At 35.6% G+C, this 20,267-nt stretch overlaps 1 protein-coding gene across 1 annotated transcript in view; it reads right to left on the minus strand.

Moving 5' to 3' along the window:
• The window catches only part of EYS (eyes shut homolog), a 1,685,417-nt gene that overhangs the window by 507,363 nt on the left and 1,157,787 nt on the right, over nucleotides 1–20,267 (minus strand). The window contains exon 29 of the mRNA XM_033867388.2: nucleotides 16,192–16,421. Within this exon, the coding sequence (XP_033723279.1) occupies nucleotides 16,192–16,421 (230 nt within the window). The remainder of the gene's footprint in view (nucleotides 1–16,191; nucleotides 16,422–20,267) is intronic.

Here is a 20,267-nt window from a genome sequence, read left to right on the forward strand (position 1 = left end):
GTGTCAGTCGCTCAGCTGATGAAGGCTGCTTTTGATCTCCGTGCACTCTCTCTTCTCCTTAGCTGAAGTCTTGCTAAATAAAATTAATCTAATTTATATATGTACATATATATGTATAACCTTTTGTAATTTATAATATATGTACATACTATCAAATAGACATGATATTGTTTAATCCTCTTAAAAATAATACAGCCCAAGATAAATTTTAAAAAATTAGTGAGTTAAATTGCCACTGTACAATTGCAAATAATATTACCTAAAGAGAAAATCTGGGTGTACATAATTACACAGCAGGACTATCTAAATAATTTAATGATGAGCTAGGATTTTTAAAAAGTCATGTATGGAAGATGGATGACAAGATATATAATCAAGAATGAAAAGAAAAATTAGAACAAACAGAAAAATAATTTCCAGAAGATAAAAATTTAAAATAAATGTGACCAACTGCTAATATTTTAAACAGGAAGAATTTAAATCTGTTATGTATATGTTAAAAATGCACATGTATATATGTATATACACATACATATATTTATAATTAAAGCTATCTTTCTATCTATCCTTAGGATTGGATAAATTACTACTTAACATAGTACTAAGAGATCACTAGGAAAGCATGATGCTTGTTTTGATTCTAATTCTTCTTGGAGAGGAACATATTTAAAACTGAAGAGGGTAGAAAAGCACTGTAAATAGAACTTTAAGTTCAATTTAGTGGTAATACAGCAAGAGCTACTCATTAGTTTAGAGGAGTTTACACCTGTAGGCTTAACAAGAAGAGAAACAGTACCACCAAAATCAATGCTAACAACAATAGTAAATCTTACGAAAGTTTTAAAATATCTGTTGATGTCCGCGTTCATTTAGCAAACATAGTCACTGAGCTTGGTGTGCCTACATAGCTCTCTTCTGCTTAAATCACATTTCTTGGGAAGACGTTGAAGGAAGGAAAAAGATTTACCTGAAGCAGAATATATATGCAAAATCAAAAGTAGGTAGGATAACCACTCAAAGAAATTTGGGAATGTTGTGATGTCAGCCTTAGATAGGTATCTAAGTTTGAATACAGATCTAAGAATTCAGTGGCTAAGAGATCAAACTAGTACAGACCAAATGGGAGTGGTGGAAAGAAAGGGGTCCTGAGTACACAATATTTTACCTTTATTTTTACATTTGTAAACTTGTATATTGGTATGTAGGGAATGCCTAATAAACATTTTAAAAAGTGTTGAATGCTTATATTATGTTTGGGAAAGTTATTAATGATTTATATGAAGTTATCCATCTGGACTAGAATCTAGTGCTTTTTCAATTACCTTAAGTTGAGAGTCAAGTTCATAACTAGCTAGTCAAGTTCATAATTAATTAGTCAAGCTCCAATTTTTTTGGGGTGAATAGAAGTCGGGGAGACAGAAGACTGGAGATAAGCAAACCTTGTACCAAGAGGGAGAATGTATGAATTTCAGAAGATTTCCATATTTGGACAAACACCAGAAATGTTTTCAGCCAGATGTTTTGTGAGAATATAGACCCTTCCTTAACAACTCATGCTGATTGACGGTTGTAAGCAGATCAAGGAAAGATGATGCAAACACCAGTTCTTGCTTTTAACGAAGCATTTGAAGCTCGTGCAAAATTAGAGGTGATGACCTGAACCAGGAGTTGGCAGAACATGGCATTGGGTCAAATCCAGTCCACAGCCTACTTTTATACAACTTATAAGCTGTGAGTGATTTTTTACATCTTTGAAAAGTTGTTTTTAAAAAAAAAGAAGTGAAAAATACATGAAAGAGACCCTATGTGGCCCAGAAAACCTAAAATATTTACTGTCTGGCCCTTTATAGAAAAAGTTTGCTGACCCCTGAACTAAACTACTTGTAAAGTTTCTTGCCACTCTAATAGGCTATGTTTTTAGGGCATAATCCCCTTGATGACTGCAGTGTTGTCCGAGTTATCCAATAAAATGCATTTAAAGTTGAATTTCAGATAAACAAAATATTTTTGGGACTAGTATGCCCCATGCAGTATTTGGAACATACTTATACTAAAAATTATTCACTATTTTTCTGAAATTTAAACCTCACTGGGAATCTTGTATTTTATCCGGCAACTCTTATGTTTGCAGATATATGTGAATGCGCTGGTAATATTTTGTATCTACAGCTGGTTGAACAATTTGCCCAAAGGCATTGTCAGATAAATAATCTAAAGTTAAGTCTAGAGAGAGTGTTATTGAGAGGTCATAGGCCTTTGTCTTTGGACTCATTTAAAAAGTCCAAAGATCTTGGATAAAGATCATGAAAAAGATCATATAAAGCACATGAAAGGGGGCCTAAATCTCTAGAGACAGCTAAGGACCATTGTAAAGTTTAAATGGTCTGATCAGTGTAAAATTGATAGTGATAGACAAGAAATGACCAGAGAGAGAGGGACTTGACAATTAATGAGGACATTATTTTCTTCCCTAAAGTGAAAGTGACTTACTTTATTTACTCCATCACAACTATGTACAGAACTATACTTGTGAAATGTGTTTTGCAGAGTGTGTTTGAATAGAAAGGAATCTTTTCTAAAGTTTGAAAATGTCATATAATTTTGGAAGGTTAAATTTGGAATGGTAAATAAGAGCAAAACTGTCCAAGTCTCTACTTTAAGGATAGATGAAAAAATATTCACTAGCAGAGATTTTGGCAAATATGTAATTTCAAAGCAATGTGAATAGTGATGTGGAACAGGATGGATCAGAATAAGAAATGGATCAGCATGATATGTACAAGACCAGATACGTATTATATTTGTAAATTAATATAAATGACTATAATTATTGAATGTGATTAAAAACCTGTATAGGAATAGAGTAAATAGCATTTACATGAGGGTCACAATTACCACCAGAGTTTCTGGCTTTGAGTTAAAAAGCAGAAGCATAACGCTCTAATCTAGAGATGTATGAAGCATTACTGTGATATGTTAATGCCTTAAAATATATAAATAGTGAAACGTCAGAAGGCATTTTAAAAGACAGCATTTCAAGTGATCTAAATGCAAATTAACCTGATATATGTGGATTACATCTTTTTTTAATAATACAAATGGATTAAAATGAAGGGAACATTGCTCTAAAATAGGGAATGATTCTATACGGCTATGCTTTGGGCTTTCAAACATATGTTCAAACATCTGAACAATGGTATGGTTGATTTCACAGACTCTAATTGTGTCCAGAGTCACACATTCATCATTTTTAGCAATTCTCAATGTTGACTATTTTCAAATGATTGCACAGTAATCTTTTTGGATATTCATACATAATGCCTTTTTATCACCGCTACAAAAAGTGAATTATAAATCAATTTAACGTGAAAATGTGTATAGTTTTCAAGTTTCTATCTAGTAAAGAAACAGAAAAGTATATAAACTCAATGTGTAAGAGAAAAAACTCAGCCTTCTTTTGCTTTTGTTTTCATTCTTTGCCTTTCCCCATATGTTAATAGAGTACAGGTTCTTTCCAGACACAGTTTTGGCACAGCACATACTAATTTGAATAAGGGAACTAATTTTAAGTGGCTCTTTTGCTTTTTATGCCAAGAAAATGTCATGTGCTGCACATGGGAATCCATAGCAGATAGGACTTTTAGATTCCTTCTTAAACCAGGTGTTAGAAATTTGTGAAAAAGCAAAAAACATTTTTCAGAAAAGCTCAAACCATAGAAAACTTTAACAGTTGTTTTGTGGTGTCATTGAAGTGCATCTAATTAAAGTCATCGTTTTCTTTTACATCCTAGAAAGAAACGTAACTACATCACTCTGTGTGACAGTGCATACTCTGTATGACATACTTCCAGGTATTCCAGAGTCTGTACCCACTGTATACATACTGATACAGACCTGCAAGATGTGGTTAAGTAAATATGATACAGTATCATAGAAAATCATAAGCATGGGAATATCATTATTCCCACATAATTAGATATGATAAAAAAGACCTTCTCAACATAAGAGGTATAAGTGTAATACAAGAGTTCTGGTGTAATGTGCCATTTGATATGCATGTGATACGTGTGTGTAATGATGCCAACATGATAGAAATAAAAAGTAAAATTTCTCAAAAACTTTTAGAAAATTTACATTGTCGATATTAGACTTCCATTCTAATTCAAGATTGCAATTCATTCCATTTTCTTTCTTCTGAATTCTATTATAGAAAGCACTAGAGGATAATCTTCAGTGGTTTATGATACTCTGAGCTCAAAATTTAGTTGAACTGCTTAAATTTTTTGAAAGTAGTACATATTTATGAAATACTTTTGAAAATTAAGGGTTATTTTCAATTTATTCAGGACAAGGAATTATAGCAAAGGTTCAGTGATATACCAAAAGTGTTTCATCTAGCACTTGTGTTGCCATGTTTTAAATCCTGTGATAGTCATAGGGAAGACACATCCTGGAAACTTTGTGTTAGTTTTACTTCAAGCATGTTTGTAAATATCATAGTCTAAATAGTTTAGACTTTATCTACAAAAGAAGAGTAAATGTAAGTGTTCTGAAGAGTTCTTTAACAACCCACGTTAGAAGGGCTGTCTTCAGGCACAGATTGAAATGAATATAAAATTTGAAAACTGTTCAAATTCAAAACTAGTTTGGGTAGGAAAAATGTCAGGGATTGAGACTTTGCTATAGAGAGAAGCAAGTTTTATATTTTTTCCTAAATATCATATTATTTACTTAAATAGCTATTCAGTTATTTAAAAAATAGTTTTCTTTAAATTAAACAAAAATATATGATTTCCTTTTATATCTCACATGTTATGCTAGATGTCTGGGTTAGAAAGACATAAATGAAAACACTCACTTTCCTTGATATTTTCCTATCTAGGAGGGAGATGCAAGTAAATATACTATGAAAATAAAGTCTGTAAATACAACAATAGGAAAAGGCACAAGATATTATGGGAAAGTAGAGTGGAAACAAAAGCAGGTTGGAATGTGAATCACAGAAGACAGCTTCCCAGAGAAAATAATAATTGGCCCAAGTCTTTAAGGAAGAAAAGCAGCTAACCAGATCAAGAAGGATATTCCACATGGAACATCGGAAGGCATGGGGCATGACACATGAGAGGAAAGGAAAGGCAGGGAAATTACAAATCCCTCAGCATGACTGGATTAAAATTTTGAATGGCTTGAGGTTGGAGGAAAACAAAGCCAGAGAAGCAGGCAGGCATCAGATCATGGAGGGCAACGTGTGTCAGAAAAAGAGATGAATTTGGAAGAAAAACCAAGCACAGATCATTTGGAAAAGAAGTCTGTCATGGATCCAGATGAGTGAAACCCCTGGGTGTCAATGAGGGAACCTCAGGCAATAACATGTTGAAAGAAATCACATTCTCTCACTCCATGAGGGAAACCAAGTCTCCTAATTAGAAATAAAAAAATAAGTGAAACTATGGACTTCAAGATATTCCCTACAACTCCAAACAGCATCCTTTCTCCCAAAGTCCTTTGTTTTTCAGAAATTGCTCTGTGTGTGAGTAATGTCAGAGAAGCACAAAAGAGAAGACAATTTTAGAATTTCTAGGCTGGAAAAGACCAGGGTAGCTCATGGTTGAACCTTAGAGGATGCAGAAGGATATTGGTGGGGCAGATGTTGTGAAGCACTTGCTGTCAAATCCAGCTGCCTTCTTTTCCCTATGTGTGTAGATCTTAAAAGTGCTCCCTTAATAAAACTCCTGCTTTATAATCTCTTTCTAGGATTCTCCTTCTCTGGGAACTCATCATGTAACAACTGGAGAGTAAAGTAGGAAAAGGGCCTGACCAGCAAGCTCTCCAGGCAAGGTGAAGAGGCTTCCACTTAGTCCCAAGTCCACAGCAATGGCTAGGTTGAACCCCAGAGGTTTTGCACTAGGGAAGAATAAATCCGACTCCATATTGGATCTGTTTCTTTTACTTTAACATTTGTATTCTATTGCTTTTGCTGCAAGTTAACCACTAAGGGGATGTTGCCTATAAGCTTAAATTATACATAATGGCCCACCTTAGGGAACCCTGCCTCCCGTGTAATAAGCATTAAGCTAAAATAACTCTGTTTAGCTCACAGACAACATCCTGACCAGGCCTACCTGTGAATGGCCGCAGGAAGGAAGAAATTAACACATCCCCTCCAGAGTTTGACCAGAACCAGGAAATGTTTGACCCTATCCCCTCCCCTTTTAGTATAAAAGAAGCCTGAATTCTAACTCAGGTAAGATGGTTCTTTGGGACACTTGTCCACCATCTTCTCAGTCTGCTGGTTTTCCGAATAAAGTCAGTATTCCCTGCCCCAACACCATGTCTCTCAATTTATGGTTGTGTGGTGAGCAGTATGAGCTTGGACTCAGTAACAGTTTCATGTTAGAGAGCAATCTGGTGTCAGTACATTTTAAAGCTGAAAGGGGCTTGCAAGTTAATTCTAACTCTGCCACTCTTAAGGTAGAGAACCTGAAGGTCAAAAGAGTCATGATTCCCCTAATTCTGCATAGCCAATTAAGGGCTGGGCTGAGAAGGATTCCACATCTTCTCACTCCCACCCTACTGCCTTTTTCAGTAAACCTATTCTTCTCAGATAGATGTGTTTCCAGGAATCTGCATCAGCATATCAGGTTGCTTGTGGCCATAGGATAAACATGAAAATTTCTGGAGGATGATTTCATTTCCTTTTTATATCACAATGCACATGCTGTAGAATGTAAAGAGTATGCAACTTTTAAGATTAAAGAAACAAGAGACTCCCAAGACCTTTGGAATTCAGTTTTGTCCTTAGAACCCTTTTGAGTAGAGTTGAATCTCCTCTGCTACTAGGGATACATCAGTGTACATATTTGAAAAGAACTGCAGGAAGAAATACCATTATTCCTAGATATTGGATTCTTTTCCATCTTGATTAAAATGTACTCTAGCTTTATGTTAATATAACAGCATCTATAAGAGGACTTTATTAAAGTCTCCAAACTGCAGGCAACTCATGATAATTATCTCCCCTTCTGAAGATGGTATTAAACATATCTTTGCAGTACAAACTAAGAAGAGGCTAATTGGTCCAGTTATTATCACCCTCCAAATCTATATGAGAGAGTGCACAGCCCACCACAGAGAAATGTATTTCAGGGAATCACCAACAAGTCACTGATGCCCCTGCAGTGACAGAATGCATTCACTGTCCCCATCAGCCACTGCTCAAGAATCAGAATTCACACTTCTCCCGATTTCTTCTACCCTTGAGCGGACCCTTGAAGCTCTAGTTTTAGGGAGGAAGCTCTAGTTTTAGGGAGGAGATGTATCCACAGGAGGGACAAGAGGGTGTGGAGAACTTCAAACTGGGCATGGGAATGAAATTGTATTAGTTAGTTACATTGGATTAGACTTTTTAATACCTGCAAGTGACCTGAAAGCTATGGGCTGTGTCCAGATTGTCTCAAAATAAATCTGGCAGAAAACATCGTAAATTGGTGCTGGGGGAAATTAGATTATTCTTGAATGTAACCTGCCTAGTCAGGTCATTTAATGAGCTAAATTCATTACTATGTCAATATAGATGACATTGGCCCAACGCTTATACCCTATACTCTTAATGGAGATTTTAAAACAGAAAAGTATAGTGAGTGGTAAAAAGAACAATTATTTGGCATCAAACCAGCCTTGGTTTGAGTTCTGGCTTTGTGCATCACTGCATGACCCAGGCAAATTACTTTCTCTGTGCCTCAGTTTCTTCTTCAGTAGGATGGGGATATTGATGATTGCAGTTTACACATTTTGTGGCATATTCCAAGCCTATAATGATTCTTCCTTCTTGGGCACTGCTTTGTGATCTCTTTCAGCATCCAGGCTGGCACAGCATAGTTTTAGCCAGAGTGACTGGGTTAGGGGTGGTGACCTTAGCCATGCATCTTTTCCCCTGGGTCGATCCAAGATTCAGCCTTTCCATGGGGGAAGGACCCTATCGTGTTGATTCAAACACCATTGTCAGCTGGGACCTGGTGAGAACATGAAACATGACTCCAGTACAGAATGTACCCAGAATGCTTTTTGTTCCTGCTTCTAGTCTCTTTCTGGTGACACCGCTGCATCCCCTTTCTGGGGTTCTATGATATTCCTCCTTTATGCTTTTACAACTAAATTTTTCTGTCTTTGCTCACATGAACTTGGATCAGACAGGAAGGATAGTTTTAAGAACTTGGATTCAAATCCCAATTCCAAATTTACTGGTTAAGTAACTATGGACAAGTTACTTAAACACTCTGCATCCATTTTCTGTACTGAATTATGGGGAGAGGATAGTATTTACTTCAAAATAATACTCATTCACGAGGAATAAGTGAGTCACTACAGGCTAAGATTAAGAACAATGCCTAACACATCTTAAGCATACAATAAATGTAAGCTATTATTTATTGAGTTGATTTCCATCACTTGGAAACAAAAATAACTTTGACTAATAAAGTATTATCTGACTCACAGGGTCAGTGTGAGGATGGAAAGAGAAAGTGCAGGAAAAGAGCTTAGCATGGTAAGTCCCAAGTATGAACTGGCAATGTTTAGCGTTTCCTTCTTCTTTCTTAGTTACCACTGCACCTGATGTTAATTACCAGAGGCACTGAGATGACCCAAAGCATCCATTCCTCATTTTTAATCCACAGAAGCAAATGGCACTACAGACAGAGGGTGACAGACATATGTGTGAGGACTGGTTTGATTTCCATCTCTCTCTCTACCTATTCAGATTTATTCACATCCATATCTACGATCCTAGGATGGAGAATAAAGAGATATCCACAGAGACACCTTAGCAAAGTAGATTAAAGCAATTGAAGTGGGTTTAGTATTTCAAGGACAGTTTAAAGAATAAATTCTTTTGCTCAGATGGTTCTCAGTTTCATTAATAAAATTATATTTATGAGTGAGGGCATGATGGCACCTCTTAAGTACAAGTTCTATTAATTGTTTCCTGCCAAAGGCACATCACATGTGGAAGAGCATACTTGCCTGAAAATAAATCTCCCAGAGGCCATGTGATTTAATCTTGATTAGCTTTTGGCATCCTAGTTCTTCCATTTTGCCATTGTGTAGTAACATTTTAGGGCAGGTCAACATCAGCCTTTGTTTTTGCTGTTGGTCTATTCTCATATCCTCCAAGCTTTTAATCTTTCAATTCTTTGCACTGATGTCTTCTAGTTAACTACACAACAGAACTTTCTTTCAAATCTTTACTATTTCACTGTAAATAGTATAATACCAAAGCATTAGTGTGGCTTTTCTATCATTATTTAAAATGGTAAAATGACAAATAATAAGCTAGAATTCAACAAACTATATCAATTTAACTATCTGGCAATACATGCTCATATGGAAATGCTTAATGTTTTCTTTGAAAGAGTGTACTGCAGTAATTGCTAAAAAATAACATTTGACCATAAAACTGTACTAAATTCCTTGAGAGCAGGAACAATGGGCCCATTACAAATTTGAATAAGTAGATGCATGAAATTAAAGGAATTGCTTTTATCATTAATTTGTTTCAGCCCCAATTTTAACTAAGAAAATTATTAGTACTTACAGTTTTTATTTAAAAAAAGAGCTGGTAAAAAGTCATTCTTACATATTCATTTCCATGATAACATAATATTCTCTTTGTCTGGAACATTCTCTTCTCTGTTTTTCAAAGGATTGGCACCTTCTGATTTTTAATTTTAGATTGAATGACATTTGCTTGTTGTAAATTTCTAAATGGGTCTTTCTCCACTCCCACCTCACCCCACTCTATTCTTCTTTGTTACAGCACTCTGTTTCAGAGTCTATATATCAATTGGAATTATATATTTGAACATTTACTTCTCGATTGGTTTATACTACTTGTAAAAGACAAAGAGAGAGCAGGGCATATGTCCGTCTTATTCTCTAATGTGTGATCAGTGTTTGAGGCAGTGCTTAGCACATCAAAAATATGCAAAGAATGTGTGGTAGAAATGTGCATGAATGACTTCATCTGACAATTTGTAAATTAATTAATATATTAGTGTAAGAATGAGAGACACCTTCTCTATAAGAGTCATGGCCCATTTCTGTGTGAAAGGCCTTGTTTGACATACAAGTGTAATATGCATGTCTGACGTACAACAAAGGTCAGAGCTGGATTACAAATCTGGCAGCTATCAGTGAAGAGATCGTGTGTAAGGCTTCAGGGTTCTGTCTAAAAGACCCTCTCATCTAGCAGGAGGCAGATAATATAAGCACAGATAGTTAAGAGAAGAGAGACAAAAATGAGTGCTCTACAGTTTGTTAAATAAACGACTTTTTAATGCTTACTATTTTAACTAATAGTATAGTGTAGTCTGAGGCATTCTATGACTTCGTAAGTAGTGAATGGTAGCTGACCTGTGTGTCTGGCTTGTCTTCCCTTCCTTGCATCCTCCCAACGCACCCTCCATGCTCACAACCACTTGAAAACTTAAAGACAAAAATGTGATCCTCACACCACCTCTGATGACTGACTCCATGTGTGGTACTAATGTATAGGTGTTCCACTAAGGATTTTTTAATTGGATGTGTTGAATGGTAAGGGAATTAAAGGATGCTATTTAAGTCAATAAAGGAGACAAATAAAATAAATGTCATCCATTTTTGATGGACACAGGGGTATATGTTTCCCTCCTCTTCCTAGATGGAAATTTCTAGATTATTACCAATGTAAGTAGAGAGATTGATGGACATGTAGTTTTTACAGTTATCAGCACCAGAATGAGGGGGGAGCTGTCATTTTCTACCAGCTGAACATGGTGCTCGTGGTGGAGAACGGCAGCAACTGGTGGTGCGAGGGCAGGGAAGATGGGGGCCTTCCCTTGCCCGTGCTCCAGAAACAGAACCCTCTGTCTCTGCCCACAGGTGGTCTTGTCTCCTGTCAGCCTCTGCCCTTGACCTCAATCCCCATTCACTCTCAACTTAACATCTTAATATTTCAGCCGTTGCCATTTACTGATAAATATGCAGCGTTGCCCTCTGCTTTTAAAGATGGATTTTCAGACAGGAATGTTATGTTTGAAAAGGCCAACACCCATTTCTTGGCCCTTCTCTGATGATGCAGACCATCCGTCCTCTGGCCGGGAGATAGATCATTGTTATTAGATGCTGACTATCTCTGCCTTCTTGGCTCTGGAACATCTGACATCCAGCTACCTGACTATAGTTAACAAATACATTCAGACTACTCTAATATGCCTTTAAAATATGTTCTGATTACGGTAAAAACAAAGCAGACATTCAGGCCGTCTTTTTTCAAAAAAAAAACAAACAAGACGAAACACCTAGTAAAACCTCTCATTTTTATTTCTACGTTTGCAATTTACTCAGTGCAGCTGACCTTTAAGCGTATATGGAACATACAGAGACAGGATATCAAATAAATGATTTCTTGGTTTTAATGTATGGCATTTAAATACTCCTTTATTACACTATCTATAAAACTGTTTTATAGAACACTAAAAAGTATGGGACTGTTTACAAATGTTAATCCTACAATTAATAGTCAGAGGCACATGCTTTCCTGCAGCACAAAGCACTGATATTCTAAATCTGTCACTCTGAACTTTACAGTAGGGGACAGCCATCTGCCTGCACACAGCCATCTAAAACAAAGTAAGAATACAGGCTCTTCTGTCTCCCCTGGTGAGAGGCAGGATCATTATGACAAAGCAGGCAACGAGGTTCAGCTAATATGAATTAAGATAGCATGTGTTGAGAAAAAAAAGGAACATATTAAATCAAACTGATTCTATAAGTCAATGTTATTAGGTGATTAGGTGATTTGATAAAGTAGCGCCCAGGATGTAATGCCAAGTACATGGGAAATATGTGTATGGGTGAACTAGTACTGAGTCCTACAGCCCTGCAAACCCTTTCTCTGTGTTGCTGAATCTAATGCTATTTTAGTTAAAACTCACACTTAACTGGCACCTCCATTTTGCTGTGAAAAATCAAGGTTGTTAAAATAAAATAATTTAACATTCTCTTACAGGTTGAATGTATGCACTGGAAAGAAAAAGGAGCAAGGCTATGAAGAAAAATCAGTTTTGAAAATATCTTTACGGGTAGATGACTCTGCAATTATATATTTTTTTCAGAGAGTCATGTTCTTTCATCATCTATGTCTAGATTTTTCTGAAATTCAAATATTCTTAATCTACTTTCTACATTATAGTTTTACTGAAATCATTATGGAAAAATACTACCACTCAGTTACAATTCTTTTCAGATCACCCAATATGCTTCTCAGCTTAATTTTAAGTGGGTCATGAAAAATTATTAGATTAACATTAACTTCTTTGTTTTTCTGATTTTTGAAATTTGATTTTTTAAAGAAAACTCTCTTTTCCCTGACATAAAGATACATTTTTATAAACATGAAAGAGTGAGAAAAATTAGAAATTCCATGTCATATTAAATTTGATTTTCTAACGAGTGTAGCAATAGAGCACAGTGGTTAAATGTGAATTGTGGAGTCTGCTGAGATGACTTCTAATCTCATCTCCACCACATGCAAGATGTGCGACCTAAAGGGAGTAATTTAACAGCTAGAGGCCTTCAATTTCTCATTTGTAAATGGGGGTCATTTAGAGAGCTGACTTCGGTTGGGTTACTCTGATGGTTAAGTGAAATAAGATGCATGAAGCAGCCAGTACAGTGTCTGGTCAATCAGAACTCTTCACAATGAGAGTATGCAAGTTTCATTCCTAAAGCAGAAGTTCGGATGGTTTCGATGTTGAATGTACTCAATAAGGGACTCATTTAAGCAGTCATTTTCATAGCAATCTATCTGTAAATTCTAATCATTTTAATACTGACAACAGTTCTCAGAAATTATATATTATAGGATCATATGGTAGCTCTCCTGGGCATATATCCAGAGAAAACCATAATTTGAAAACACACATGCACCCCAATGTTCATTGCAGCACTGTTTACAATAGTCAAGACATGGAAGGAACATAAATGTCCATCAACAGAGGAATGGATAAAGAAGATGTGGTACATATATGTGATGGAATATTACTAAGCATAAAAAAGAACGAAAGAATGCCATTTGCAGCAACACGGATGGACCTAGAGATTATCATACTAAGTGAAGTAAGTCAGACAGAGAATGACAAATATGATATGTTATCACGTATATGTGGAATCTAAAAAAATATATGATACAAATGAACTTATTTACAAAACAGAAACAGACTCAAAGACATAGAAAACAAACTTATGGTTACCAAAGGGGAGAGGTTGGGGGGGGGAGGGATAAATTAGGAATTTGAGAATACACACTACTATCCATAAAACAGATAAACAACAAGGACCTACTGTATTGCACAGGGAACTATATTCAATATTTTGTAATAACCTATATGGGAAAAGAATCTTAAAAATTGTATACATATATATGTATATATAAACTGAATCACTTTGCTGTACACCTGAAACTAAGGCATTGTAAATCAATTATTCTTCAATAAATGAATAAAGTTATATGATATATATATATATATATATATATATTATATATATATGGAGAGAGAGAGAGAGACAGAGAGAGAGAGATTTAGAGACTGTGTATCCAAAGCAAGATTTTTAGCAGGTAGTTGACATATTTTGAAGCTGGCATACGATACTATTTATTGAAATCTATGCTTAGAAATGGTGCATCTGGCCAACCTGGAGAATGCTATATATAAAAAGCCTCGTTATGGTACCAGATTCCTGAATCATGGGCCTTAAGCAATAATCCTCATCTGTGATCTGGGTTCTAAGATGCAGGCTAGTATGACTTATATTTAGAGCATTAGATTGAGAACACAAACCTGTTCTTGGCTTTCTCCATGACTGAAAGAGGAAAGATACTTAACATGAATTTAGATGGTAAATGGTTAAAAATAAATATGTATATAAGGAACAATTATTTACAGTATAGCACAGGAAGTTATACACAATATCTTATAATGACCTATAATGGAGTATAATCTGCAAAAGAAAAAACGGAATCACTATGCTGTACACCTAAAACCAACACAATACTATAAATGATCTATACTTCAAGAAAAAAAAGAGTTGAACAAGGGAAAAGGTATAATTTTTACAATTAGAAATAATATTCTCAATTCTAAAAATGCACATCTCATCACAGTCTAAGTTTTATACTGAAATATTTCCCCAACAGGCAAGAACAACAATAAAATCATAGGTAATACTATGATATCTAATAATCTAAAGAGTCCTACTGCATGAACTTTGCTTAGTGTATCATACACCTCAGATATAACTGACTTAAAGTTTCTTTAATAAAAACAATTGTCTCATTGGTAATGATTATTTGTTCACACTTCCTGACTATACACTTAGAAATAAATATTCTGTGGTAGATTATCTGGTTTTAGCACCATGTTATCATAAAATTTATTAGTTTAAAAAATACTGCAAAATCAACAGCAAAAACAGTTAAAATATAGAAGGTAGAAAGTGCTTAATAATGTTGGAAAAAATGAAATATTCCTAAAAGTGAATATAGAGCAGAGTTCCCCACTTCTTTTCCTGAGGTCAGTGTCCTACATTCTGCCACCCAAACACCAAACAAACCTCAGTCAATCCTGGGGTTTAATTCCAGGTAAACCCAGGTTTCTCTTTTTCTGGAGGGAAGTATGGGTCGCTGTGTGAGGTGTTAAAGCCACAGAGTGAGGGGTCCGAGGAGAGGACTGAAGCTCAGTGGGAAGACTTGTGGTTTGGCCCGTACGGGGGACAAGGGACACACTCCGTAACTGAGGACCCCTGTTTTCACAACATCAAATTCATCACTGTCAGTAAATTCAGATTAAAAAAAAACTTAAAATATCAGAGTATATTTTAAGAAAGGTAAGGAGGGTATTTTGCTAAGGCTTTACCTACCGTGAAATTAAAGAAAGAAAAAACCTCTCAGGTCTACATGTGGATCTAAAAGATCTTTACCATCCAAATTATGTCCCTAGAAGTCCACTCACGGTATGTAATACCAATGGTCTCAGATGGCAGCAAAACATGCATGTCTCATGGTATTTTGCAGACATATAAAATAGTCACTCAAAAATCAAGCAATAGTGATGTGTCTTCAAAACCATTTTACAGTTACAAAATAGACTTTAAGGACACGTTTTTACAATGAACGTGAAAACAGACCATGTTTCCATTTCTGTGCTTTTGATTGTGCTTCCTTGCTTCCTTGGCTAAACAGCAACACATTCATAGCAGTCACACAAGATTGTTTGGGAAGGAGAGCTGAATAACACATACGTATACCTCTGAATTCTCTTTTGGACGTCCCACATTTTGGTATTTAAAAAAGGAGTTATTTAATACAGTCTCGGAGAAGCAGTGAAATTCTCTGCCGTCTGAATCATCACCCAGTAGTAATCCCTACCCCTCCCCTAATTTAGAACTCGTGGTCAATTTTACATAGAACAGAATGACTCTCTCCAGGCTTCCTGCAGGGACAGGCCAGCTGCGTCAGGACCTAATGCTTTGGTCATCTGCCCGGGGCATTTCTGGCTGTCTTGCCCAGCACTGCTTTAATTAACTGAGACACTCTTAGGAGGCCATTAGATGTTGACAAAAAGGGAATTTTCTTTTGATTCATCAATAGCTTAATTAATGCTAAAACCATACTCTTAAGCATCAGAAAAATAATGTGCTCTTCTTAAACACCAAAATAACTTCAATACGGGGATCTGCTTTTGAAATATAAAGAAGCGATTTGATTAACAATTAAGCAATAAAAATGTGAATTAGAACTTAATTGTTTCTATGGTGACAAAGGATGGATGCACCATAACTTTAAAGAAACTCCCTAAATAGCACTACATTTGAATTTTAGTTCCTATGTTGTGTGGCGATTGCAAATGTACTCTGAATGGCAGTTCTAATGAAAAAAAAAAAAAAAAAAAATATATATATATATATATATATATAGTTGGTTCTGCAATACTGAACTGAAAATGTTCTATCAGAATGCGTTTTTAAATAAAATTATACAGATGTTTCTTGTTTGTGCTAATAGCCATCAATGTGTTTATGATAGGTTTCTATTGTTTTCCACCCTCTGGAGAAGTTTTGAAAAGGAAATACAGGGGGATAGTGGAGATTGGTTACCTCGTTCACAGAACCGGCCGGTGAAATGGAGCGGACAGTCGCACTGGAAGGAGAAGACGCCCCCCGGGAGGAGGACGGTGCGGCAGGTGCCCCCGTGGTGACACACGCGCCCTTGGCACGTGGCCGGCGCCACGCGGGGGACGAGTGAGGCCCCCGGGGAACCGGCCCCTTCCGCGGCCCCAGAAGGAGGGACAGACGCGGACGTTGCTGACGGGGTAGAATCCTGGGATCTAGATTTATAAACAGATCAGAAAAAAGTAGTATAAGTAAAAGAGCCAGGACTTAAATAGAAATAACAGAAACTTTGGTTTAAAATAAAAGGGAGATAAAACCAATAGTCATCCAAGGTTCAGCTGAGGGCACATAGGATTGTCACGTTTGTTCTACAATTGTAGGATTTATAAATGTTGCAAATGGGACCGTGGGGGAATCGTGGAGTCAAGATACTTGTTTCTTCTGAGAAGCCTCATTAATTTCCTCAAAGTCCTGAGAAACCTGAATGCATCGGCCTGTACAAGCCTGAGTCAGTTCTCTAACGTAAAATAATTCAAATTTGGGCTAAACATAGTTCTACGTCAGCTCTTCTAAACCATGTGAGCCTAAGATGAAGAATTTAGGCCATGTGACATTTTAGTGGTAAAACTGCTTGAACTTGAACTATTTCTAGGTTGATTGCTAGCAATGTGTATTTTTCAAAGTCACTTTCATTCATTTTAGGAGTTAACCAAAAGATATGCTACAAATGACTCTCATTTTTTTACCAATTTTACTGCCAGTTTAATTTTTTTCTTCCCTAAAAACTAATGAACAGAAACCAATTTCCTTTGAATTACTCTAAATTGAAATTCCTTACTTTTACATTCAAAGCCTCTTGATAATCGAATTCCTCTCTGCTTTCCAGCCTGTTTTATCATGATTTCTAATAAGTACCTTAACTTCTCTCAAACCAAGTGAGATTACTATTCCTTAAAAGACCAGGGGTTTCCTAATTTTTGAAGTTTGTTCAAACCACTTTCTATGCATTGTTGTTCCTCTATTCCTGTGTACATTTCATCTAACGTGCCAAGTCAAGATCTCCATCATTTCCTCAACACAGCCTTGTTGGTTGCTCTTAGCCCACCAAGGTGAAATTGATGTTTCTCACCTTTCTAAAATTCGATGATGTCATTGTACCACTGCTAGAATATTTCCCACCTGCTTGTAGTATTATTATTTTATGTACATACTTCTACTAGGTTGTATGTACACTGGTCACTATTTTTTCCATTTTTCTTCCACACACAGATTCCTCATTTTGTCAGAATTCCCTATTCTTAGTAGAGACTTTATTAAGTATTTGTTGAATTAATGTCTTCACTGTACTCCTGAGTGTTTTGTGTTGTTTGAGAACCAGTGTTTTTGAATATTTTTTAACTTTTTATTTTATATTATAGTTGATTAACGATGTGTTACCTTCAGTTGTACAACAAAGTGATTCAGTTATCCATATACATATATCTATTCTTTTTCAAATTGAAATTTTCACTTCACAAAATCATTGAGAGTTATCTTTTAAATGTAAAAAATCTTGCTGCAATAAAAATAATCAACAATTTAACTATCTGAGTAAATCTTTATTTTGTACACTGTTATAAAGATAAAATCTTGGTAAAAGAAGTCAGTTCAAAAATATTGTCGGAGTGACAATTAAAGACAGTTATTTTTGTGTCTACTTTGTATTCATATGTCAACTTACTGGGATAAAAAGCTGAGGAAAGTGAAATAGATGATTCATAAAAACATTTTACGAAAATAATGTTAATGTGCAGGTCAGTTTCTTTTGTTTTACAGTCCTTTTACAACCTGAAATTCTTCTTTATGTTGTTTATCATAGTTTGTAACTGTGAAGAAAAGAAAACGTTGCCCGTGTTCCAGTTCTACAAGGATCAAGCCATTCGCCACTGCAGTTGCCCACTGACACTGCACCTTTCAGGAAATTCAGGATGGAGAAAACAGGAAGCATTCTGTGTTTTGCATACTGGCCTTAGGTAGTTAGGATGCACATCTAAGAAAAGATTTCAGTGAGCCCAGATTCTTGCATCTTCCCATACACAGAAAAGCACTAAAATCATTAATTTGAGGTGTCTGTTCTTTGTAAGTAGCAGTGATCTTCTGATGTTTGACTACATATTTTTTTCCCAGTGAAAAATACATATATGTCTTGGCTCCCCCCTTACCTCTTTGAATAGTTTCTCAGAGCTTGCTGAGAGTCTGCCTCCCAGGCTGTAGTCCTCAGTAAGACACTGAAAGCTCAACTCACAGCTCTTATGTTGTGCATTTTTTTAAGGTAACATAACCATATTTTAATTTTTATAGTTGTTAAGCCTGACTCTCTTCTTTCTGCTCTGGACTGCAATCTGATCTTTTCTTCATCATATCCCTAACAATGCTTGTTCCCAAGTAAGCTCTCCAATAAATATTTTATAAATGAATTTGAATCATTTTTGTAAATATACAATGTATCACTCCACTCACCAGAAAAATAACAAGTAAAAATAATTTGGTTATCTTTGGGTCAATTCATAACTCCATTACATAGCTTTTTAGTTTTATAGATAACATAAAATCTAACAGCTTTGATGTAACTTTACAATCAACTTTCTCTGATTTCATTCTATTGGATTAGTGTAGTTCTCCCCATTTGTACTCGCAATATGTTTGTCCCTATAAAGTAACTTCCGTCAAGTTAAATGGCAATGCTAATTTGAATTACATGGGATTTATTACTCAGCATTTCTTGTTTTAATTTAATTTTTAGTTTTAGTGTTTCTGAATGATTTCACCATTTTCTCCAACTCTTGCTGTGGACTTCATGAACTGCAGTCAATCACATTTTTCTCAGGAATAAATTAGACTGAATTAAATGTCACTAGTTCTTTCTCCTACTGTAACTGCTCAGGGAGCACATGTCTCACCTGAAAAGATCAATGTGATGCACATTTAAGTTGCTAACTGATTACACAGAAGTAATTACTATCAATTGATCCATCAATTAAAATGTCAGAATCATAAATCAACATTTGAAAACTGCATTAACCAGATACATTTTATCTTATTAGGATCAAATTTTATATCTGATATATTATTCTTAATAGTCCTTGACTTTCAGTATTTTTTCACTAGTTATAAATTATGCCATGAATTTACCTATTTTAGAATTTAGAATTAAAATAAATAAAATTTATTCAATTTATTATATATTTTACAAGAAACAAAATATTTGTTCTGGTTGTTAAATTTTAACTTACTTTTACATAAAAGATTAAAAATATAAAGTACATGTGGATGTTTATTAAGCACAACCTGATGACAGTCATATTAATATAATTAGCAATGTGAAAAAGGAGCACTAAAATTATAGTTCTTTTTAATTCTAAAAATCATGAATGTATGAGAGCTCAGAACTAAATCAAGGCTCAGGGTTTTCAAAATTGTTTTTAAAATAAACAGCACTGTAAAGATTGAACTTCTTTGTCTTTCTTAACTAAATACTTGATTTACTATAAGTCCAAAATAATAAGCCCGAAGAATCTGCTTGATTGCCTCTTGGATAACTTCGGACAAAAGTACAGTGATGGACCAGTCACTGTTATAACAAGTCGTAAGCGCTCAAGAGTCTTTTTCTGTATGAATTAATGATTAAATAAGATATGCTAATTTTATTCATAATCAAGCCTGATCCTTAGAGGAAGACACCTTGATGTGACAGTGATTGCTAATCTCAGGGGCAGGGGTGGGGGGAGCTCTCAGTGGAGGAGAGGACCCTCCACTCTTTGCCCCTCTCTTCCAGGGGCTCTACGGAATCCCCTGAGGAGGGCAGCAGCTTGAGGGGTTTGCTTCTTGTCAGGAGACACTTGTCTGGCCTCAGTTTCTTAGAAGGAGGAATGGACTTGCTCACAAGTGTAAATCCTGGAAGACCTGCTCACAAGCAGAGAAGGAGAATCTTTAAAATCATGATGAAGTATTCAAAGAAAGAAAGAAGCTGAGCTAAAGAAATTTTGACCTTGTGGCTATTAATAGTGAAGGGGAAGAAAAGT

This window comes from Tursiops truncatus, chromosome 12, assembly GCF_011762595.2.
Source record: "Tursiops truncatus isolate mTurTru1 chromosome 12, mTurTru1.mat.Y, whole genome shotgun sequence".
Lineage (NCBI taxonomy): Eukaryota > Metazoa > Chordata > Mammalia > Artiodactyla > Delphinidae > Tursiops > Tursiops truncatus.